At 55.6% G+C, this 22,785-nt stretch overlaps 2 protein-coding genes across 3 annotated transcripts; both read right to left on the reverse strand.

The window, feature by feature from the left end:
* Positions 1-870: 870 nt before the first annotated feature.
* LOC136309225 (signal-regulatory protein beta-1-like) lies at positions 871-5,304 on the reverse strand. 2 transcript variants are annotated; one of them, XM_066237419.1, is made up of 4 exons: positions 5,145-5,304; positions 3,199-3,525; positions 1,537-1,646; positions 871-934 (listed from the first exon to the last, which is right to left on the reverse strand). In XM_066237419.1, the coding sequence occupies exons 2-3, from the start codon at positions 3,404-3,406 to the stop codon at positions 1,540-1,542; spliced, it is 315 nt and encodes a 104-aa protein (XP_066093516.1). In that variant the 5' UTR covers positions 3,407-3,525; positions 5,145-5,304; the 3' UTR covers positions 871-934; positions 1,537-1,539. The 2 variants fall into 2 exon arrangements, with proteins under 2 accessions (XP_066093516.1, XP_066093514.1); XM_066237417.1 differs by having other exon boundaries at positions 5,006-5,304.
* Positions 5,305-7,566: 2,262 nt separating this feature from the next.
* Positions 7,567-12,731, reverse strand: LOC136309450 (signal-regulatory protein beta-1-like). The gene is made up of 3 exons (XM_066237588.1): positions 12,434-12,731; positions 10,843-11,163; positions 7,567-7,952 (listed from the first exon to the last, which is right to left on the reverse strand). The coding sequence occupies exons 1-3, from the start codon at positions 12,729-12,731 to the stop codon at positions 7,567-7,569; spliced, it is 1,005 nt and encodes a 334-aa protein (XP_066093685.1).
* Between the last annotated feature and the right edge of the window lie 10,054 nt (positions 12,732-22,785).

The following is a 22,785-nucleotide window of genomic DNA, read 5'->3' on the forward strand; positions in this document are numbered from 1 at the left end:
AGCGCCTGAGGTGGAGGCCATTCAGCCATCCTCAGTGCCGGGGCCAACTTTTGCTCCAGTGGAGCCTTGGCTGTGGGAGTGGAAGAGAGAGACAGAGAGGAAGGAGAGGGGGAGGGGTGGAGAAGCCAGATGGGTGCTTCTCCTGTGTGCCGTGGCCGGAAATCAAATCCGGGACTTCCACATGCCAGACCAACGCTCTACTGCTGAGCCAACTAGCCAGAGCTAAAGGGAATGAATTCTTTACGTGTGCAACAATTTAAAGTTCCTCCAAGGCAATATGTTGAGGGAACAAGGTTGAGCTGTAAATGTCTCCTACTATACGATTTCACCCATATCCCATTGTTCAAACGACCCAGTGGCGAGCGGATTGGCTTTGGGGAGGTTCCGGGGTGGAGGGGACGGTGTCATTAGGCAGGGCCAGCACAGAGGAACCGCTGTGGTCTGCATCCTGGTCCAGGTGGTGGTTATACAAACAGACACCTGAGAGAGGAACGTAAGCAAAGCCAGAATGTTGCAAGATTCAGCTATGAGTGAATAGCAACGTTATGGTCATTGGAATGTTAGCCACGGACTAGTCAGTTAGTATAATGGGATAGGAGCGGGGGTGGGGACTAGAACGAGTGCCTGTGTGGCACGAGGTCGGGAGTGACAGAACCCTGTGTCCCCATCTTTCTTAGGGGGACGTCTGTAAATAATGCCCAAGAGGGAGAAATTCCGGAGTCTCCATGACCAAAGTCCGTCCCTGATGCAGCTTTTTCATCAGAGAGAAGGGGCGTCAGCAGGCTGTGTGGGTGGTCTCTGGTGCAGGTGGGGCTGACGGAGCTGGGGTGGGGGGGCTGGGCTCTCGGATGACCCGCAGGTCCTGGCAGCTTCTGCTCTTCAACGGAGCCCCCTGGAGAAGGCAGGAGGCCAGGCGTCCCAGGGCAGGCAGGAGCTGTCGGGACAGTAGTTCATTCACTCACTTCACAGACAGTGATTGGGCATCTCCCTGCCCAGTGGCTGCCACTCTTCCTGGTGCAGGGTAGAAATGTGGGCCCTGGAAACCACACCCCAGTGCTCCTTCGGAAATCGGGGTTCCCTTCCAGCCCCACGTGGGTTCTAGTCACCTCCTCCAAGTCCCTCACGGGGGTTCTGTTAGTTGGTTTTGCCAGTATTTTTCTTATTCATTCCGAAGATGTATCATAGAGAGACAAAAATATATAGTAGTTGATGGGGCTGGGGGGGACTCTTTGGAGTTTGGGTCTCAGAGCTTCGACCTGCATCCCATCTGTATATCTTGGGTCCCCGGGTCCCAAGGAACTTCATTTAAAAACCTTCAAACTGCAGGGCACTGTACAATACTGGAGAGTGTATAGCTCTTAGCATGCTGAGAGACATCTGGCGGAAACAGGAGGGCTCACAGATGTTTTGAGGCTGGGGCACCCATGTGGGGACCATGTGACTTTATGGGTCTTCCCCGGACTCCTCTGTTTCCAGCCTCTGACAATGGCCTTGACCTCCCCTCTCCAAGGACTGAGAGGCCTGACCCCAACTTACCTGCTACAGGTTCCACCACCTGCAGAAGTAGGTGACTGTGAAACTCATCACCAGCAGCACCTTGAGGCCCAGGAGCAAAGCCACAAATACCAGGGCCGGTGTCTCTGGACCTAAACACCAACAGGCAGAAGGTGAATGCCTAACATCACCGGGGCTCTGTGAATGTAAATACCTCCTCTGACGCCACGTTGCCAGGCAGTTTCGGCACCACCACAGATTGCGCCCAGGTCTATCTGATTCCGGGCCCCTGTTCTCTTCTCTACGCTCAGCTTCCTCTTGGAAGTAAGTGAGGATCTTGACCTTTCAACCTCGCCTTGAATTTGACCCAACAAATATTCAGTTGGACCATCTGTCACTCACCAGCTAACATGCCAGCATCCAGAGGTACAAAGCTCTGTGTCCTCAAGGCCCTGCGGTCAGTTGTGTGGACCTTTAATACGGTATTGGGAGGCTGGTGTCGTTTGCACCATTTATAGATGAATAAACTGAGGCTCTGAGGGGACCATGGACGTGGCTCCCCGAGTTCACAACACTGTAATGACTGAAGACTAAGTTTCGAAATCGTTTTGTTGGAATTCAAATAGTAACCGTCGCTGACATGAGATGTAGACTCACATGTGGAGTTTACGTATGTTAACTCATTAAAAAACCCTCACAATATTGGCCCTGGCAGGTTGGCTCAGCGGTAGAGCGTCGGCCTAGCGTGCGGAGGACCCGGGTTCGATTCCCGGCCAGGGCACACAGGAGAAGCGCCCATTTGCTTCTCCACCCCTCCGCCGCGCTTTCCTCTCTGTCTCTCTCTTCCCCTCCCGCAGCCAAGGCTCCATTGGAGCAAAGATGGCCTGGGCGCTGGGGATGGCTCTGTGGCCTCTGCCTCAGGCGCTAGAGTGGCTCTGGTCGCAACATGGCGACGCCCAGGATGGGCAGAGCATCGCCCCCTGGTGGGCAGAGCGTCGCCCCTGGTGGGCGTGCCGGGTGGATCCCGGTCGGGCGCATGCGGGAGTCTGTCTGACTGTCTCTCCCTGTTTCCAGCTTCAGAAAAATGAAAAAAAAAAAACAAAAAAAAAACAAAAAACAAACAAACAAACAAAAAAACCCTCACAAGGGCTCTATGAGTTGGGAGCCTCCCTTTGACCCGTCTACACTGCGTCCGACCTGTCTACAGATGAGGAAACTGCATCCCAGAGAGGTTAAGCGCCCGCACAAGAGTTAAGTGAACAAAGCCTGCTCTGTCGTTAGAACAGCCACCACGGGGCCCGCAGAGTAAGGGTTTCAAGCAAGTCTTAAAGTCTTGCGTACGTGGTGAGATGTGGTTATGGACAAGTCTCCCCGTACAACCCGGAGACGCGGTTTTAACGAGAGAGCCTTGCCAGGGCCGTCTCAGTATCTCCGGGAGCGAGCATCCTGAGACGAACACTAGGGGACTTTCAAGGAGGTTGAGCTGAGAGATTGTTCTCTTCTCAGAAATGAATAAAACCTTCCAGGATGGTCACATGTAAAGGAAGCCCCAGGCCAGAAACTGTCCCGGTTATTCAAGGAATTTCAGACGCTTAAATTGGGCAAGATTTTAACCATTATGCCCCCATCCCCGTCACGGCCTTTTGGAATCCACTCAGGAGACAGAGGCGACCCAACTGCTTATAGGAGAAGAGGAGAGCTTACCTGGGCTCCCGATGGTCTTGTATGTGACGTGGGCTGTTGGGGACATTATGAGGTTGGCCAAGATGGGAGGCTGTGCCTCATGCTGCACCATACAGGTGAGCACCCGCTCGGACCCCTGCAGTGACGCGTTCACCAACTGCAAGCTCTCCAGGCTGTAGGTCCCATCACTGTTCTGCGTGGGCGTGAGCTGCACGACTCCCTCGAACATATTGCAGTTCTCCAGCCAGGTGAGATGCACACACTGTGGATAGAATCTCTGCACGTGGCAGGTGATAGCCACCAAGCCCGAGGAGGGCGAAGCCTGGGACACGGTCACTGCAGGGGGAACTGACACAGGCCAGAGAAAGCAGACAGTTACTCTAGGAAGTCTACTGTGGGAGCCTGAGAGCCCCTTTTGGGTGGGGTCATCTCACCAGGGCCTGCCACAGAGGAGGGTGTAGGTACTGTGCAACAGATGCACGCAGAAGTAAATGCATGATGGATGAGAGTGTGGACGCAGGAGTGAATGCATGCCTGGATGGAGGGATGGATAGATGGATGGACGGACAGATGGATGATGGATGGATGGACAGGTGCATGGATGGATGGATGCATGCATGCATGCATGCATGGATGTAGGCATGAATGTATGGATCTATGGATGGGTGAGTGGATGGATGGAAGGATGAATGGATGGAGGGATGCATGGGTGCATGGATGCATGGATGGAGGGATGCATGGATGGAGGGATGCACGGGTGCATGGGTGCATGGATGGAGGGATGCACGGGTGCATGGGTGCATGGATGGAGGGATGCACGGGTGCATGGGTGGAGGGATGCACGGGTGCATGGGTGCATGGGTGCATGGATGGAGGGATGCATGGGTGCATGGATGCATGGATGGAGGGGCATGGATGGGAGGATGGATGGGTGTATTCTTTTATCCATGAATGTATGGATAAAAGAATAAACAGGAAAGATGCAAGCCATCCTAATCTTTCTTCTCTTTCCCATTTTGGTCATTAGAGATGAAAAGATGAAGTTTGAATTCTATTTAAGATTCTGTGAACCAGTTGACTAACCTGTGACTTGGTAACTCTAAGGTTTGAAGATTCATTGACTCTAAATCTTTATGACTCGAAGATACTAAGATTTTACATAGGAGGGAACATGGGTTTGGAGGGGTTAAGTATAACATGACTGTCAAAATGTGCACAAGGTCACAAGTAGCTGGAATTATGTCAGAGACAGTATGTAATTCTGACACCAAAACTTTAAGGCTGTAGCATTTTAAAATCCTGGCTTCTGAAATTTTGATCTAACAACTTCTAGACTATTTTCAACCATATTTTCAGCTGTGCAATAGCATGCATTCATAATGAGAAAAATTTGGAAGATTTTTTAAATACTATAAAACATGAACTATTCCAGTGCAATTCATACGGGTGCATAGCATGAGATAGTTCTGACACTACACCAGGGGACGGGAGATCCGGGTTCTGGTCCCTGCGCTGACACCAGAGCCAACCACAAGGCCTTGTGCAAGTCACTTCCCCTCTGTTTTCAAGACTCTGAAGTTATGAAATGGTCAAAGGGGAGCTCAGCTCTCCTGGGGCTGGTTAAGACAGACTGCAGCTGTTTGTTCTAGGGCAGACAGAGTAACTCCTTACGCGGTGTAGTTTGAAGGAACTAAGGGCTTCTGACCCCAAAATATCCTTTCTCCAGACTCAACCCGCCTGGACCTTATTACATGGTATCAGTGGTGACGTGGATGGGTGGGACGGTCCAGGCAAAACACCACCCCCAGGTCACTCCCTACTATGATACCTCAGTCTGTTCCCTTCAGCACATGAGCCAGTAATTCACACGGAGCAAAGAGCAGGACCCCAGGAAGGGGAAACCAGGATGGGGAAGGCCTGGCGACGGGGGTGGTACCCATGGAGAACAGCCCAGGGCCGGGCATCACCATGCAAGTGTCATGGGCTCTAGATGGTGGCAAGGATCACTGCAAGGATGCACATGCGCAGATGGCCCATTCCAGCCGCCAGAGAGTTCTCCTGGCCACGGGGTGTCCGTGGTAGGGTCTGAGGGACAGAGACCCGGGCGCGGCTGACGATAGCCGCTTCCATCGCTGAACGGCCGCGGGAGGCAGTGCGCATGCGCCGTCTCACTGAACCCTCCCACCACCAGCGAGATCAGCGCAGAGCGCCACTTGGCATCAGAAAAACACCGCACAGAACAAAAAGCCGCTTAGAAGGATCCTGTGCGAAACCAGGGCCCGATTTCATAGAACTTGTCAAAAAGGATTTGGTTGAAACTTCCTTCGGAAAACGTTTCCATGGTGAAAATCATTCTATGAGTTTATGTTTGACATTAAGCAAAGAACGTAATCAACCCTCTGCACCACTTCTTAGAATGAACGAGTGTTGAGAGTGTAAGGAAGTTAGCATAATTTTTTTTTTTTTTTTTACCCCAAATCATATGCTACAGTATCAGCAGAGCCTTACATCTCCCGTTCACAAGAACAATCACTCATCGGAAATTGTGAAAAATTCTTTGTTCTATGCACTTTTGGAAAAGCCTCTTTTTAATACGTGGTTCTGTCTTGAAGTGCTCACAAGTCCATGAGGACAAGACATTTGTTTTTCTCCCCCCATCTTTAACCACTCCAGGACTTTGCCTATGATCTCAGAGTTCCCCAATATCATTTGCATCAACTTTCTGATATAGCAGCTTTCCCCAGACCTCTGATTTCACTTCACAATGGAGGTAGATTCCAGGTGCACAGCGTGGTCTGAGGTTTGCCATGCCCCAATCAAGGCAAGACCCGCCTCCGAGGGCTCCACTCCTCCTGTCAGCCCACCCACCGTCCCAGCGTTTGGCAGTGCTGCTGGGTGATGCTGCTTCCCCTCTCAAATTCCTGAAACACCTCCCCGAATCTCTCCTCGAGGTCCCTGGGTTACCAGGAAGTGCCCCCCAGCTCACGGGGCCCATCCCAGCCTCCCCTCCTTTGTGGAACAAGCTCAGGAACAGTCCACGGTGCACAGTTCCCGAGAGAGCGCCCACTGGTGCTGAGCCTCCGTCACCCACAGGCACGCCCAGTTCGATCTCTCCCTCTTTCTTGGGTTGTCCCGCCTTCCCCGTCTCATTCTCTCCGTCCCTTATTCAGGGGAACCCGAACAGAGACAGCCCACAAACACATTTCTGTGATGGGAGACCCAACCTGAGACGCACACAGTGTTGGGGCAAGGAGGGCTCTTGAGTGTGGGCTGGTTTTGTAAAGTCATCGATTCATTTGTGAATGCTTTTCTGTGATTCTTGCTTCTCCGCACGACTGTCCTCATTGCAAGGAATTACATACTAAATCCTCAGATAAGGAAGAGCCCCTCTCCCACACATGCATACCCTGAACGATCATTTTCCTACTTTACAGGCAGAGATGGGAGGCAGAGAGAATGGAAGTGACCAGCAGGAGACCCCACAGCTGGTAAGCAGCTGAGTCAGGAGCCAGAATTCACGTCCGCTGTCCCTCACCCACCAAGCTGTACAAACCCGGGAAGCCCTCACTCCATCGATCCTCAGTTTCCTTCTATAAACCACGGATGGGACACACGGTATCGGGCGGCTATACACATTACACGGGTCAGCTCGCAGGCACAAATGTGTTCTCTAACCATGTGCCATGCTCACTCGAGACATTCGTATCAATACCTTATCTATGTGAAATGATGTGTTGACGTCCATGATGGTAGCACGCAAAATAGAGAGGGAAATATTTTGTACACTTTACAGTCCTACACACATTTAAGGAATTAATTTTACTTGCTGTGCAACCCTGGACTACTCACTTGCCTTCTCTAGGCTTTAGAGTTCTCATTGACAATGGGATGATTACTAAGATTCTTTCCAGATATGACATGTTATGACCTCACTGAATTTATAGACCTGTCCAGAATTGGTTCAGGCTGGGAAAATTGACCAAAAAAAAAAAAATATCTGTATCTATATCTATCTATCTGTCTATCTATCTATCTATCTATCTATCTCAGGTGAAAAATGATAGGTCCTTATCCAGGTACAAGTGATGATCAGAAGACATCATAGTCCCTTAAATCGAGACATTTCAAAGCCCCTGACATCCTCGTCATATAAAATAATAATAAAAATCAAATGTGTTATTTATTCCTGGCAGATATTTTGTGTCCATTTTGCAGATGAGAAAACTGAGCTCTGAGAGGTGACGTGAATCGTAATAATAATGAAAAATAACAACGACAACAACTGCCGCTTCCGCGTGGCTAACGGGAGGAAGGCAGGCGCCCAGAACCTGACAGACACGGCGTTGGATCTTCGCCGTAAGCTAGCTAGCGAGGGGTGTGATTGTTTTTTCAGGTGAGGAAACTGCGGCTCAGAGACATCCGCAACCCAACGAACCCGGCTGGACTAAAGAGACGCTGCTTACCACGGAGGTACTGGTCCAGGCTGACGGTGTCCCGGAAGATCGGTACCGACCTGTGCTGGACGTAGCAGAGGACGTGGGAGAACACGTCGTCCCCCTGCAGAGGGACGAGCGCTCGGCTGGTCACGTTGTAGGCGTCCCCACTGAGGCGGACGCTGGTCTGGGGACCAGGCAGCACGAGGTTGTTTTTAAGCCAGGTCACCTTGACCTGCTGGGAGGGGATTCCGGAGGACGTGTAGGTCAGCTCGATGCTGGTGCCCGGCTCGGGCCGCTGCGGGGGGCCTTGCGGGGCGTGAGGGCTGCTGCTGCTCCTGCCTGCGGGGAGACACCGTCTGTGAGCCGCCAGGGGCACAGAGGGGCCCGGATCCAGAGAGAAGGAATCCCCGGTGTCTCTGTCGAGAAGCTTCGACGCCTTCTTGTCCAGAGGGCTTAAAGGCTACATTCTAAAAGTTGCTCATTTCTGAAGCTGATGTCAGAAGCCAGGCGATGAAACTATGGGACCCCAGCAGTGTGTAAGAAGGCCAACTGCCACCCGCATCTCCCAGCCACGCTCTATGTCATAAGACCCTGCTGATGGGCTCTGCCTAACTCACCAAGTTCTCCCCAAAACCACAGGAGGGGGGATCTATGACTCTCCCCATTTCACAGATGAGGAAATTGAGGCCCCAACAGGCGAGGTAATGTGCCCGGGGCCCACAGCTAGTCAGGGGCAGAGCCACTGCCTGCAGGGTCTGTGCCATGACCACGGCTTGGCTCTGCCCTTGGTCCCTGGGAGGAGAAGGGCACCTTACTGTTAAGGCCAGCTCCCGTGAAAGCAGGAGGCACAGAGAAGAGGCTAGGAACACAGGCTTTGGGGTCACACTCAACCCTGCTTGGCATTCCCGGGTCCTCTACTGGGTGAGCCCTGAGCGACTCAACTCCCTAAGCCTCAGTTTTCTCATCTGCAAAATGGGGGATGAGTCTTCATTTTCAGAGCTAATGGGTAAATTAACTAGTGTAGAATGTGTGGCATGTATTAATCACTCTAGAAGTGGCCTATCATCACATATTAACAATAACTTAACTATCTTCCTACGTTTAGCCCAGCTCTGGGCTGGGTACCACGGAGATGGCCACCTTCAAACACAGGAGCGAGTGTTTGCTGCAAGGGCTGAGAGTCCCACCTTGGAGGAGAAGTATAAACAGGCAAACCCCAGCCAGGGCTTTGCAGGCGGCCCCACCGGTTAAGAGGCGGTCGTGGCCTGACCTGTGGTGGCGCAGTGGATAAAGCGTCGACCTGGAAATGCTGAGGTCGCCGGTTCGAAACCCTGGGCTTGCCTGGTCAAGGCACATATGGGAGTTGATGCTTCCAGGTCCTCCCCCCTGTCTCTCTCTCCTCTCTCTAAAAATGAATAAACTAAAAAAAAAAAAAAAAATTAAAAAAAAAAATGAAAAAAAAAAAAAAAGAGGCGGTCGTGAGAACTGAATGACGTGGGCAGATCTGACCATTCGGAAAGAAATATCAGAGATAGAGTAGTTAAGGTTGATTTGAGAGGAGACTTGAGGTCACTAGGATTTGTGTTTTCAGGCAGGATGAGAGAGATAAATGCAGAAAAGCACACGGGAATCTGGGAAGAGACAGCTCTGCCTTGTCATTTCAGCCCTGAGATCCCTGAGCCTGGCTCTGTCTGCTACCTTTCCAGGCTGTCTTGTCACATTAAAGCATGTGGGGACACCTAGTGCACAGCGCGTGTTCTGCAGGGGCCAGCCCAGCGCGAACAGAGGCACAGGGCCCGGAGTGTAGGAGGCAGGGGATGCTGAAGAAGGCTTTTCTAGGCTAATTTTTTTTTTTTGGGGGGGGGAGTTGTAGCTACAAGGGTACATGAACACCAAATGCCAGGACAGAAAATTGCTCGTCCCTTCTCCAGACCGCAGGGCGCTTCCGACCGCTGCACGGGGGAGAGGAAGACCAAAGTGATGTTCTCAGGGGCTGGACCTTGCTGCAGTGGCCCCAGACACGCAGCGTGCAGGCGAAGGAGAAACATAAGACAACGTGTGTGTGTCGGGGGGGGGGGGGGGGGGGGGGGGGAGATATCTCAGAGTGAGTCGATACAGAAGTGAGTTAATAAAGAAATCCTGCAACTTGCTTCTGATCGAAAACGACCGGTTTGTAGTTTTTCACAGATCTGTATAACCCTCCGGGGGAACTTTTTTCTTATTTCTGTCGGACGGCAAAAACTAGGGCATGTAGATAGGGAATGGTGAAGGGGGCCATTCCCTCTGAGAATCTTTAATTCTGTCAGGGAGAGGGGGGGTTGCAGGGTCAAAGCCCCTGGTGAGCCTGCATCCCGCATCCTGTCCACTCCTCTGTCTTGGCGGGGCTATGACAGGTGCACACAGGCGCTGACGTTCACACTTCCTGGAGGGAGCTGTCCCTCCTCCCCCCCACCATCCCTGTGGTTCTAGAGAGCTGTCAGTTTCCAGACCTGGCCAATCATAATCCTCCCTTCTCTCCACTCGCCCACCCCCTCCCGCTCATCTATCATTCTCGCAATCTGGTCCAGGGTGGACCAAGAAAGCCACCGGCAGCTCTGGGTCCCAACTGCTAGCGGGCAGCTCCCCCTCGTGGAGAAAGTCATCGGCGGACACAAAGCCGGGGACAGTTAAGGTGGAGAAGCCGGGTTAGGATGGGATGGGGGCAGAAGAAGGGGGATGAGCGGAAAAAGGAGAAGGGAGGAAGTGGGGGAGGTAGAGGAAGAGGAGGAGGAAGAGAATGAATCGAGAGGAGGAAAAAAGAGGCGGAGAAAGGAGAAAGGGAACTGAGTTGTGGAGAGAATGAGAATCTTGCACCTGCAGCCACACTGTCTGGGCTGACATTCAAATGGACTTCCAGAAACTTCCACCTGAACCAGGCTCGATTATAAGCCTTCTTCGCAGAGACTTGGGTGCTCAGCAGTCAAATCTCTGCTATCCCCTGCAGTCAAGTGTTAAAGCAGAGAGCGTTCTACCTGAAGGGTGGGTGGCGTTGGGGAGAGAAAGTTCCATTCCTTCTCTCTGGTGAGGGTGTGGAAGACGGAGGGAAGAAGGGAATGTAGGGGTCAATGCCTGAGAGTCTTGTCACCAACCCAGAGTGTCCCTGACCTACTTCTGTCTACACCCCAGGGCAGATGGCCCGTGCTTTCACACCTGACCCTCTCTGGGGGTCTGGGCGGCAGGCTACACCCACCTTTCCCCAACCGTCTGTGGGCCTGAGCCCGCAGGGTGACGTTGGCCCGGACTGGGGGCTGGTCGTCCTGGACCACCCAGCAGGCAAACTCGCTCCCCTCCAGCGTGGCCTCTGCCTGCCACGTGTGCTCCAGAGAGTAGGTCCCGTCCGGGTTCCTCGTGACCTGCGGGGCCAGCACGGTCAGGACCTTGTGCCTGTCCTCCATCCAGGTGAGCTGCAGGTGGGAGGGATAGAAACGGCTCGCGTGGCAAGTGAGGTTCACTCTCTGATGGGGGGTGTATGCTTCAGAGGGCTCCGTGGTGACCTTCACAGTGGGGACAACTAGACAGAGGAACGGAGAGAAACATCTGTTGAAATTACACCTGCGTGCCTGCCCTGTATGTTTCTCTCCCCTCGGGACAAGCCACAGAGAAGACCCCTCACTCTTTCATCAGTTACCTTTTTTTTTTTCTTTAAGAAATATATATATTTTTTCCCTGTATGCTTAATGTAAGGCAAATGGAGCCAAATGTTAGTAGTCATTAAGTAGGGGTAGGGGGACATGGAGGTCTGGGATATTATTTTCTGTATGTTTGAAATGTTTCATATCATGAAATATAATTTTAAGAATTACTAAGGCCCTGGCCGGTTGGCTTAGCAGTAGAGCATCAGCCCAGCATGTGGAAGTCCCTAGTTTGATTCCCGGTCAGGGCACACAGGAGAAACGACCATCTGCTTCTCCACCCTTTCCCCTCCCCCTTCTCTCTCCCTCCTTCTCTCTCTCTCTCTCTCTCTCTCTCTTTCTCTCTCTTCCCCTCCTGCAGCCATGGCTCAAATGGTTTGAACAAGTTGGTCCTAGGCACTGAGGATGGGTCCATGGCCTTGCTTCAGGCACTGAAATAGCTTGGTTGCTGAGCAACGGAGCAGTGGCCCCAGATGGGCAGGGCATCACTCTGTAGGGGCCTTGCTGGGTAGATCCAGGTCAGTCAGGGTGCATGTGGGAGTCTATCTCTCGGCCTCCCTGCCTTCCCACTTCTCACTTAATTAAAAAAAAAAAAAAAAAGAATTACTAAACATAATGCTCATGAGGATAAGGACTCAATTTTAGTCACTGCTATATCCTTGGCACTTAGAACAGAGCCTGGCCCACAGTTGCTATTCATGTGTCGAATGAATAATAAACATTTAGAATGAGTAAATAATAACAATGACAGTAATAGGATAGGTTAGAAATGGAACGTTGGGCCAGATAATAATAATATCAAACTCTCATAAGCAGCTTACTGTGTGGCAGGCACTGTTCTAGGTGCTTTATAAGGAATAAGTCATTTCATCCTGACATGAAACCTGTGAGATTGGTCTTCATTTTATTCCCGCTTGAAGAGGAAATGGAGACACAAAGAGGCCAAGTAACTTACTCAACATCACGCAAGCGGTAACGCAGCGCAGAGGGTTAAACCCAGAGGGTCAGCCTCTGGAAGCCGTGCCTTTGACGGCAAGACTGCGTGACCAGCCCCGGCACTGAGGAGGTTCAGTTTCTCGTGGGTGACATGGGGCTTTGAGGGGAAGACTGCCCGAGGAGACGATGTCCCCCGCCCCGCTGCTCGCTCACCTCGGAGCGCTTGGGAGAGGTTCATGGTCCTACGCAGGGGCTCTGCCAGGTCCCCGTGGCTGACTTCACAGGTGATCTTCGATGAGACATCTTGGCGCACCAGCGTCACCCACACCTTACTGGTGATGGAGTAATTGCCTTTGCCATCAGTCACTGGGCGCTGAGAGGAGGCGGGGAGCTCGTCTCTGTCCTTCATCCAGGTGACACTGAAGTCCGAGGAGCTGAAGGGGCCAGCGGTGCAGTTGAAAGGCACCGAATTTCCAGGGGCTGTCCTCTGAGCGGGGCCCGTCAGCGTCATCAAGGGCTGCCCAGCTACGGCTACGAGAGAGAGAGAGAGAGAGAGAGAGAGAGAGAGAGAGAGAGCGCGTGTCTGCCCACTGAGAGCCGGCCGCACCCGGCACCCCGCCGCCTGCCAGAGGCGCCTGTGTCGCCAGACCCTGGGGACCTACTGTGCGCCCTGTCTGGTTCCAGCCTCGGGGGGTCGTATGCACGGATGATACCAAGTAAACCAGCAAATGTATCATTGCTGCTGGGGCGCAATGGCATCAGGGAAGCCCGAGGAGTACAGCAATAGAAAATGCTGGGAGGAATTATTCCAGCAGGGTGGTGGGAGGACTCCCCGGGGGAGGTGACACCTTGTGCTGAAACTGAAGAATGAGGAGGAGCCCACCGTGAGAAGGGGCAGGGGAAGAACCTTCCCCCTCAGTGACCCTAATGACAATTGTCCCCCCTCATCCGCACACAGCACCCTGCGGTTCATTAAATACTGCCGGGTGTGTGTTTGCTCACTGCACGCACACCCCAGCTGAGGGATGCTGCTATGGTGGTCCCCGCTCTCCAGAGGAAGAAACAGAGGCTCAGAGAGGTTTGGTGACTCACTCAAGATCACACAGCCTATCATCGGCTGAGGAGGGATGTTAAAGCTGGTCTGTCTGACTATAGGCTCAGCATTCTTCCCAGAATGCCAGAGAGGCCTCATCACGCAGGGGTTCCTCTCTCCCTCTGTCTTTCCCACCCTCCCACCATCTCTGACCTACACCGGGGGCGACCGAGACCTGGGGTGACCCAGATCAGAGCTGACGTCACAGAAACTGGGTGGGAGGTGGGCTCTTCTTTCCCCCTCTGCCCTCCCCCCCCAGCTCCTCATCCTCATGTCACACCACCCTCTTCCTGACCCCTGACTCCGTCATCTGTTTCCCACAAGGTCCACAGCCCAGCCAGGTCATCTGCATCTCCGTCCCCCCTTCCCACCCCTGACAGCGCGAGGTGGGTGGGCTTGGTACCCCCGAGGGCCCCCCTGCCTGAGCTGAGGGTTCCTGTGGGCAGTGCTCAGAGCTCACCTGTGAGGCCCAGCAGCAGGGCAGTGGGCAGGAGGGGGCCCAGGGCCCGCCCCAGTGTGAGAGACATGGCAGGAGCGCCCAGGGTCCCTGATCTATGCCCGGTGCCAATCCCAGAGGCGGCTCTGCATGAGCCCAGGGATCACTGCCTGGTTTCCTGACAGCCAGGGCCAGGGCGGGCCCAGCACCCAGCACCCCCCGCCCCCCAGCCAGACACCCCCACTCCTGCCAGCCAGCGGCAGTGTGAGCCACAGTGAGAGAAGTGGTCACTGTGGTCCAGGCCGCCTTCCAAACCCCAAACCCTCAGGGCTGGGGTCTCCGGCTGGGGAGGGTCCTGCAGCCTGGGGCCTGGGTTCTGACTGTCCGCTACGCTCCGCCCGCCACAGCGGGAAGGCAATGGCTCCCCTCACACTGCGGCAGAGCTGCCTCGGAGACGGTGAACCTCCTCCACGCTGGAGACGTGATTAAAGGAAGGTCTGTTCTGGCTTCGACCCAGGGGTGTCTCTCGAGACTACAGAGAGGACGGGACGTGGCTCGGGAAGGACTGGTGAAGTGAGCCTGGACGTACAGAACCAAATCACGCCCGCCCGCAGCACACACTCGGAAGCCCGCCTGCCCGGTCCCCCCTAAGTGCGCACAAGGTCGGCCAGGACTCGCCCTGGCGCCCAGAATCGCGACTGGGTTCTGAGTTGACGGAAGTCAAACGTTCAGCACAACCACCATTTCCCTGGCTTCTCCCTCTGTTTGCTCCTGACCCCCCGGCCCTGCCCCTCCCGGACCACCATACCCTCTGCTCTTCTCGGCTTCCCCGGCGCTGGCCCGACATGCACACCGACTGGTTTTTATTTGCTTTCCCACGAGAAATGATTGGCCAGGAGGACTGCTGTAACCAGCGCCCAGCACCATGCTGGGCACATGGCGGGTACTTGGTGTCGGGCAAGTGAGTTTGTAAAATTTGTATTTTTTGAGTTTGCTCACTTTTAGTGTTAAAAAAAATGGCGCTGGGCGGCACCAGGTGTGTGGTCTGTGAAACTGCAAATTACCTTCCTGCTTGGGAAGGGCCATTGTTATGCTCGTGTCTGCTGGAAGAGAGGTTTTCGAGCCAGAAAGTTTTGAGAGGAGAGAGCAGAAGGAGAAGGAGAGAGAAGCCACGTGGGCAGGGAGAGAGCGGAGAGCGCGCGCGGTGCCGGGGAAGAGGCCACGCGGGCAGGGAGAGAGCGGAGAGCGCGCGGGGTGCCGAGGAAGAGGCCACGCGGGCAGGGAGAGCGTGGAGAGCGCGCGGGGTGCCGAGGAAGAGGCCACACGGGCAGGGAGAGAGCGGAGAGCGAGCGGGGTGCCGAGGAAGAGGCCACGCGGGCAGGGAGAGCGTGGAGAGCGCGCGGGGTGCCGAGGAAGAGGCCACGCGGGCAGGGAGAGAGCGGAGAGCGAGCGGGGTGCCGAGGAAGAGGCCACGCGGGCAGGGAGAGAGCGGAGAGCGTGTGGGGTGCCGGGGAAGAGGCCACGCGGGCAGGGAGAGAGCGGAGAGCGAGCGGGGTGCCGAGGAAGAGGCCACGCGGGCAGGGAGAGAGCGGAGAGCGCGCGGGGTGCCGAGGAAGAGGCCACGCGGGCAGGGAGAGAGCGGAGAGCGTGTGGGGTGCCGAGGAAGAGGCCACGCGGGCAGAGAGCGCGCGGGGTGCCGAGGAAGAGGCCACGCGGGCAGGGAGAGAGCGGAGAGCGCGCGGGGTGCCGAGGAAGAGGCCACGCGGGCAGGGAGAGAGCAGAGAGCGCGCGGGGTGCCGAGGAAGAGGCCACGCGGGCAGGGTGAGAGCGGAGAGCGCGCGGGGTGCCGGGGAAGAGACCACGCGGGTAGGGAGAGAGCGGAAAGCGCGTGGGGTGCCGAGGAAGAGGCCACGCGGGCAGGGAGAGAGCGGAGAGCGCGCGGGGTGCCGAGGAAGAGGCCACGTGGGCAGGGAGAGAGAAGGGGTGCAGATGGGGAACCAGAGCTGAGGGGCTTTGGGAGCCCTGCGGAGACTGGGGGGCCTTGGATTCTAGGAGGAACCGGAGAAGGTTCTCCTGGTTGTGGACCCGGAGAATGTGTCAGGGCCTTGTGAGCTCTGAGTGAAGAGGGAAGTGTTTTCCCGGAGGGTGTTTGCTCGTTGGCGGGTGTGAGACTTGCAGAAAGAAATGGCCACCACGTTGTGACTACACCGTTTCTTTACCATCGGCCGGAATCCAATGGCAGCCTGCGTGTGAATGGCCGTGACGGCGGTGACTCCTGGCCCTACACTCAGTCATCATGAATGACCCTTTGGGGCCAGGTGTGTGCTCAGCACCCCCCACCCCCTGCCCCCAGCCATGCCGGCTGCCCCGTGCTCTGCACACTCGGCTGACTGTGGGGGCAGAGGGGAGAGTGCTCAGCCTGAGGGAGACGGTGAGGGGGTCTCTCCCCCCACCAGCCCCTCGCTACCTCAGCCAAGCAAGGCACCCCACGAACATGAGCCCTAGATAGAGACTGGGGGGGGGGCTGCAGGAATGGGAGGTCGGCTTCCCCTCCGAGTGCCTCCTGAGGCAGGGAGTGGACTTGCCCTGGGCAGGAGAAGGAGGAACTGAAAGGAGCCGGCCGGGTGGAGAGGCGGGGTGGCTGGGGAACAGCCGGAACTTCCCCCACTCGGAACTGCAGGGGCCGAGGTGCCCAGAGAGCCCCCCATGGAGGAGCCCAGCCAAGCTTAGAGCATCCTGTGCGCAGGGCAGCCCACTTCAGAGCCCCCAAAGCCGCAGACTGCTGTGTGGACTCCAGGGACCGGAGCTAGGGAGCTGGGTCAGATCACGCACGGGACAGCTGTGGCGAGGGCGCCCCTCCACACACACGCACACACACGGGACAGAGACGCACACGTGAGACACACATGCACATGCGCGCGCACACACACACACGGGACAGAGACGCACACACGGGACAGAGACGCACACGTGAGACACACATGTACACGCGCACACACGGGACAGAGACGCACACGTGAGACACACATGTACACACACACGGGACAGAGACGCACACGTGAGACACACATGTACATGCACACAGGGACCCTCCTCCCCAGAGGATCCACACCTGGGATCCAATTTGGAGACAGGAGGGGGGAGAAAAGCCCACTGCATCCCCCCTCGTTCCAGACCTCTCAGCAGGGACCCGGGGGCAGGGCAGGGCAGGGGGCTCCGGCTGTGGTGCAGAAAGGCGGGTGGAAAGCCCACTGCACCTCCCCTCCTTCCAAACCCCTCAGCAGGGACCCGGGGGTGGGGTGGGCAGGGCGGGGGGCTCTGGCTGTGGTGCAGGAAGGTGGGTGGAAAGCCCACTGCACCTCCCCTCCTTCCAGACCCCTCAGCAGGGACCCGGGGGGGGGGGTAGGCAGGGCGGGGGGCTCCGGCTGTGGTGCAGGAAGGCGGGTGGAAAGCCCACTGCACCTCCCCTCCTTCCAGACCCCTCAGCAGGGACCCGGGGGGGGGGGGTGGGCAGGGCGGGGGGCTCTGGCTGTGGTGCAGGAAGGTGGGTGGAAAGCCCACTGCACCTCCCCTTGTTCCAGACCCCTGAGCAGGAACCTGGGGGCAGGGCAGGGCAGGGCAGTGCGGGGGCTCTGGCTGTGGTGCAGGAAGGTGGGTGGAAAGCCCACTGCATCCCCCTCCTTCCAGACCCCTCAGCAGGGACCCGGGGGGTGGGCAGGGGGGCTCTGGCTGTGGTGCAGGAAGGCGAGTGAAATGGTGGCACCCCACTGTCATGTTGACATTTGGAACCAGCGGGTTCAGACGGAACTTTCAACAGAGCCTGACACAGAATAGCTTGTCCATAAAATTTTGATAAAATGAGCTATCCGTGTCATCCACTCATCCAGCGGTGACAGAGCACCTGTCCACGAGCCTCTGGACAGCGGGCTCCGCCTTCAGAGACTGAGCGGGGCTGGCGGGAGAACTCTGACGGAGCATGCTCAGAGAAGAATAACACCAGTTCTGCCTGGCACCCTGCAAAGTGCAGACGGGTCACTGAAGGGGTCACACCAGCCCAGGGCTCCGGGTCAAACCTGGACCTCAGTTTCCTCATCCGTAGCTAGAGGCTAGTGCTATCCACCTGTCACTGGCTGGGTCGCATGCCTATGAGGTCTACATAAACATGGAGCTAAACAAACATTTCCGCCCTAAGCAGTGGGAGGCCCTGGACCCTGAGTATTTCTCCCGCCTGTTAACTCCTCCTACAGGACTTTCTGCTCTTGGTCAAGCTCTGTCTCTCGAAACACAGGGTGGGCGTGCGGAGAGTCTTAGCTTTCTCCAGTACTCTCATCGAAACACTGCAAGAGAAACAGGTGATGTTTATTTCAACTACTCTATTTTATGTAACCCACTCTCTGAAAAGGTACCCTTCCAACGTGTCAACCGCATAAGTATATTGCGATAACTTACGTTATTTTATTCTCTTCCACCTTTGAAGTTTTCAGCTACATTCAAGCGAAATGTAGTCCCACCCAAACAATACAGTTGCGTGTCACAACAAAGCGCACAGATAGTATTCATACTGCTCGCGTCTTCAATTCTAAATTCCAGGTCACGACGACGAAGGAAAACTTAAAACTCACTTCCTCGGCGGCACTGGCCTCGTGTCCAGTGCTCAGGAGTTGCACGTGGCTAGTGTCCAGCGTGGTCTTGGGCGAGGCGTTCCTTCTTCAGGAAGTCTTTCCTGCCCTGACGCCCCTCCCCCGCTCCCCCCTCCGCCCCCAGCTCATAGGTTCAGGCACTTCACGTGCACAGTAAAATGAAACTACTTCACCGCTGTAGGTTACCTTCACTTGTCAATTAGTGCCTTTCCCTTATTAGACAGTAAGCTCCACGTAGCAGGGGCCACGTTCTTGTTCACTTCTGGGAATAAGTGCCAGGAGCATAGCAGGTGCTCGAGCAATGTTTGTGAGATGGATAGATGGATGGATGGATGGATGCATGCATGCATGGATGGGTGGATGGATGCATGGATGAATGGATGCATGCACGGATGGATGCATGGATGGATGCATGGATGGGTGGATGGATGCATGGATGAATGGGTGCATGCACGGATGCACGCATGCATGCATGGAAGGATGCATGGATGCATGGATAGATGGATGGATGGGTGGGTGGATGGGTAGATGATGGATGGATGGATAGATGTTTGGATAAATAAACAGGAAGGCCTATGGGATGCTGTGGAGGTAGGCAAAGGAGGAAGCACTACCAATGAGAGAGCCTTCTCTAAGGCTTCCTGGAGGCAGCAGCTTGGCCTTCAAGGGCCTCTGCAACTTCCCTCATGTCACTTCCATGGCAGGGGGAGACTGGTGGCTCCAGGGTGGGGCTGCAAGGGGCCGGTGGCGTGGGTGGCCTGCCGTGTGAAGCTGGAAAGCTTGAGGAGAAGTGGGGAGACTGAAGTCCTCTGGGAGGTGGTCTGAGGGCCAAGGTACCCACAGGGCTCACCCCGGCTGGGCCACATGCCCACTGGGCGAGGCTCGGTTTCCTGAGTGGAGCCAAGTCCGTCCTCTTCCCGATTCCAGCGCCATCAGGAAGTAGCTCTGACGGAGTCTGCCAGTGCCACCTCTGATGAGTCTGGGGTCCCAGGGGTCCTCGTCATGAGTAGGGGCCCCGGCCCTGGCCTAATGGCTGAGAGGAACAGAGAGGTCCAGGCTCCTCCAAAACAGGACGTCGCTGTAAAACCAGTTCAGGCCGGCAACCCTGCCAAGTGCCCCCCAGTTCAGTGAAGTGGCTGCACCAGCCATGGGCCCTTGGTCAGTCCTGGGCTTCCGTTTCCTTTCCTGTAGCCAGAGGTGAGTGAGATCTATCTGTGACTATTTGAGTCTTATACACACTTAAAAAAAATGTTTTTTAAGTACGAACCATAGAAATGGAGCTTTAAAATGTGTCTCCATCCTAAGAAATATGACCCCCTACTCCCTACTTCTACCTGTTCACTCCTCTGACACAACTTACTAGGTGGGGGGCTGTCAGGACCCCTAAATGGCACATTGCCACCTAAGATCCAACACCTTGCTGCGAGGACCCATTACCTCTCACCTTCACCCCATCTTCTTAAGTGGGGCTCAGATTCAGCTTGGACAAACCACCCCTGTCACCCCGCTGCTCCCCCCCAAAGACGGTGAGTGACTCAACTCCTTGAGGGTAGGGACCCTTCCATATCCACCTGCTCCATGTCTAAGTCCTCCGTGCAATGACAGCCAGGTCACCGTGGGGGCAGCACAGGGACAGGGGGGGCAGCTGGTCACGGGAGAATCCGTGGGGCCCGATCACCTAGGCTGCAGGGGAAGATTAGATCGCAGTCTCTGTGCAATGCGTCGGCGGGCGGGCCGAGGACAGGGGTGTGGCAGGATCCGATGAGCAGACAAAAGACTCCCGCTCTGGCGGCTGGAAGGTGACTTAGGAGGGGGCAGTGTGGGGGGGGGGGAGAGGAAGCAAAGGCCCCCGCAGCTGTCGACAGCTGGACCCCCGGAGCTTGGAGGGAGAGACAGGGATGATGGGGACAGAGACGGACCTTTGCAAGTGGTCAGCATGTGAATGGCTTCTAAAGGCTCTGGCAGGGATGCGAGCAACCCGGGAAAGAAGGGTGAGGAAAGGAGGGGAGGGTCCCGGGGCTGGGGTGTGATCTGACCGCTGGGACTTGCAGGGTGACATGGAGCCACCTCTCTGGGCTCAGGTTCTGCAGTGCACACGGAGGGGTCTGGGCCAGGTGATCACCAAAGATCCCCCCCTCTGCCCCGGAGAGCCGACGGGCCTGGGTTCGTACCCTGTGCTTGGGGTCCCAGCCTGGGCTCAGGCCTCACTCACACCACCTCTGCTGGGCTTGCTTCCTGCCAAGTGCCAGGGCGGGCATCACGGGTGTACAACCCCGGCAGCTGGGAAGGCCCTCACTCTGGGGGGCTCGCGCTTGAGTAGCTACTCTGCTGTCAGGGCCTGGACACGCTTCCATGACGTCTGAACGAGGGGCCGTGCAGCCTCTGTGCACCGGACACTGCTAACGACGAGTCTGTGCGGCCGCCTGCCCTGGGCCTTCCAGGGTGAGGGAGGCACACACACTCCCGCAGACGCAGACTGGCGGGGAGGGCGGGTGGGAGGCCCCTCGGGCGGAGGACCCTGGCTGCCCCCCTCTGCGGTGCCTGGGTCCCCGATGTCACTGGCACCAGCCTCCCACCGCCCCTCCAGACTCTTTGATACCCATCGAGTCCCCACACGTTTCCCCGGTGTGAGGCTTGCAGACGTCAGCCGTCAGCCCGAGGGGTAGGCTGGCCCCAAGCATGCTCAGCCCCAGGTCGGCAAACAAGTGCAACGAGAGGAGGCGACTGGTGGAGATCAAGGCCCAGGGAGGACCTCTGTGCGCGGAGGTCAGCACGCGTGTGGGGGCGGTGTGTGTGTGTGTGTGTGTGTGTGCGCACGCGCGCGCACACACACGGGTTGGGGGGGGAGTGAAACAGGGCGAAGTGAAGTGAACTCCATGGCGTGCAGCCAGGAGACCGAGGGGGAAGTCACAGGCAGGCTTGTTCGGCTCCAGACAAAGAAGGACCTTTTAACAACTGATGCTATCCAGCAATGAAACCTCTCACCTTCCGAGCGAGCGGGGAATGTTCCCTCCCAGGAAGTGCAAGTACAGGGTGCCTGCCTGTCAGGGAGGCTGGGGAGGGCTTCTGGTTGAGCCGCTGGACTGGAGAAGTATGCGATCCGGGTCATGGAATCAACTTAATAAAACTAAACCAGCATTTGTGTGTGTGTGTGCGTGCGTGTGTGTGTGTGTGTGTGTGTGTGTGACAGAGACATAGAGAGTTAGAGAGAGGGGCAGATAGGGACAGACAGACAGGAAGGGAGAGAGATGAGAAGCATCAATTCTTCATTTCGACACCTTAGTTGTTCATTGATTGCTTTCTCATATGTGCCTTGACCAGGGGGGCTACAGCAGACCGAATGACCCCTTGCTCGAACCAGTGACCTTGGGTCCAAGCTGGTGAGCTTTTGCTCAAACCAGATGAGCCTGTGCTCAAGCTGGCAACCTCGGGGTCTCAAACCTGGGTCTTCTGCATCCCAGTCCAACGCTCTATCCACTGCGCCACCGCCTGGTCAGGCAGTATATTTTTTTAATAGAAAAGGTAAAAGAGGAGAAAGACAAGAGAAGAGAAGAGGTTCAGGTTTAACCCACAGAGTTAAGGGAAAAGGACGCTTTTCGGAACTCCCAGTGCGTGTGTGCGCCCTGCATGGTAATATAAAGCCTGTCACTAACCGTGGGTGGTTGTCAGAAAGATGGAAAGCCTTCGGGAAGTTGATCTCTAAGAGCCTTTTAATTTGTGGTTACTGTGAGGCAACATTCTTAAGTTTTAGGTAAGAAATTACGAGACTGGGAGTCTAAAAGATTTATTTATTTTTTATTTTTTTACTTCGCATGCATTTAATGCCCGTTCTAAGCCGTGCTGGGTGCTATGGACAGAAGGATAGAACAGAATCAGTGTCCAGGGATGGAGACAGACATTTAGATGCGTTATTATAACGCAGTGTCGTGGCTGAGACTGGTGCCTATTTCATCCCTCCCTATGAAGGAGTTGCTTTCTGAGCACCGTTTTGCAGATGAAAAAAAAAAGAAAAGAAAAGAAAAGAATCATGGCTCCCATGGTGACAAAAAAGAGTTTCTGGAGGTCCCCCAGCAGGGTCATGATTGAACTCAGGACCACCCAAGGGTCGGGGCAAACATCACAGCAGAAGAAACCCTTGAACTCGGACTTGAAGGAGGAGGAGGAGTCTGACGGCTTGACCAGGGGGCTCAGGTACTGCTTCCCTTCACAGACAGCCCAGGAGCCACGCTGGAAGTGAGAGCGAGCGCAGAACTCACGGCAAGCCGGCCTGACGGGGCGTGTGACCACGCTAGCTGCGTGACCCTGGGCAAACCACCTAGCCTGCCTGGGCCTCCGCTTCCTCGTGGGTTAGGCGGGAACGATCACGAGATTAGAGATCGTGTTATAGGAGGCATCT

The sequence above is a fragment of the Saccopteryx bilineata genome, chromosome 6, assembly GCF_036850765.1.
Source record: "Saccopteryx bilineata isolate mSacBil1 chromosome 6, mSacBil1_pri_phased_curated, whole genome shotgun sequence".
Taxonomy (NCBI): Eukaryota; Metazoa; Chordata; class Mammalia; order Chiroptera; family Emballonuridae; genus Saccopteryx; species Saccopteryx bilineata.

What these genes read in the sequence shown, in the direction of transcription:
- LOC136309225 (XM_066237419.1), bottom strand. Translation starts at nt 3,406, where the DNA reads ATGTTCGAGGGAGTCGTGCAGCTCACGCCCACGCAGAACAGTGATGGG. An exon ending in CAAGACCATCGGGAGCCCAG is followed by an intron (nt 1,647 to 3,198) that starts GTAAGCTCTCCT and finishes GTTGGTGTTTAG; the next exon opens with GTCCAGAGACACCGGCCCTG.
- LOC136309450 (XM_066237588.1), bottom strand. Translation starts at nt 12,731, where the DNA reads ATGACGCTGACGGGCCCCGCTCAGAGGACAGCCCCTGGAAATTCGGTG. An exon ending in CCTCTCCCAAGCGCTCCGAG is followed by an intron (nt 11,164 to 12,433) that starts GTGAGCGAGCAG and finishes TCCTCTGTCTAG; the next exon opens with TTGTCCCCACTGTGAAGGTC. An exon ending in CCACAGACGGTTGGGGAAAG is followed by an intron (nt 7,953 to 10,842) that starts GTGGGTGTAGCC and finishes GTCTCCCCGCAG; the next exon opens with GCAGGAGCAGCAGCAGCCCT.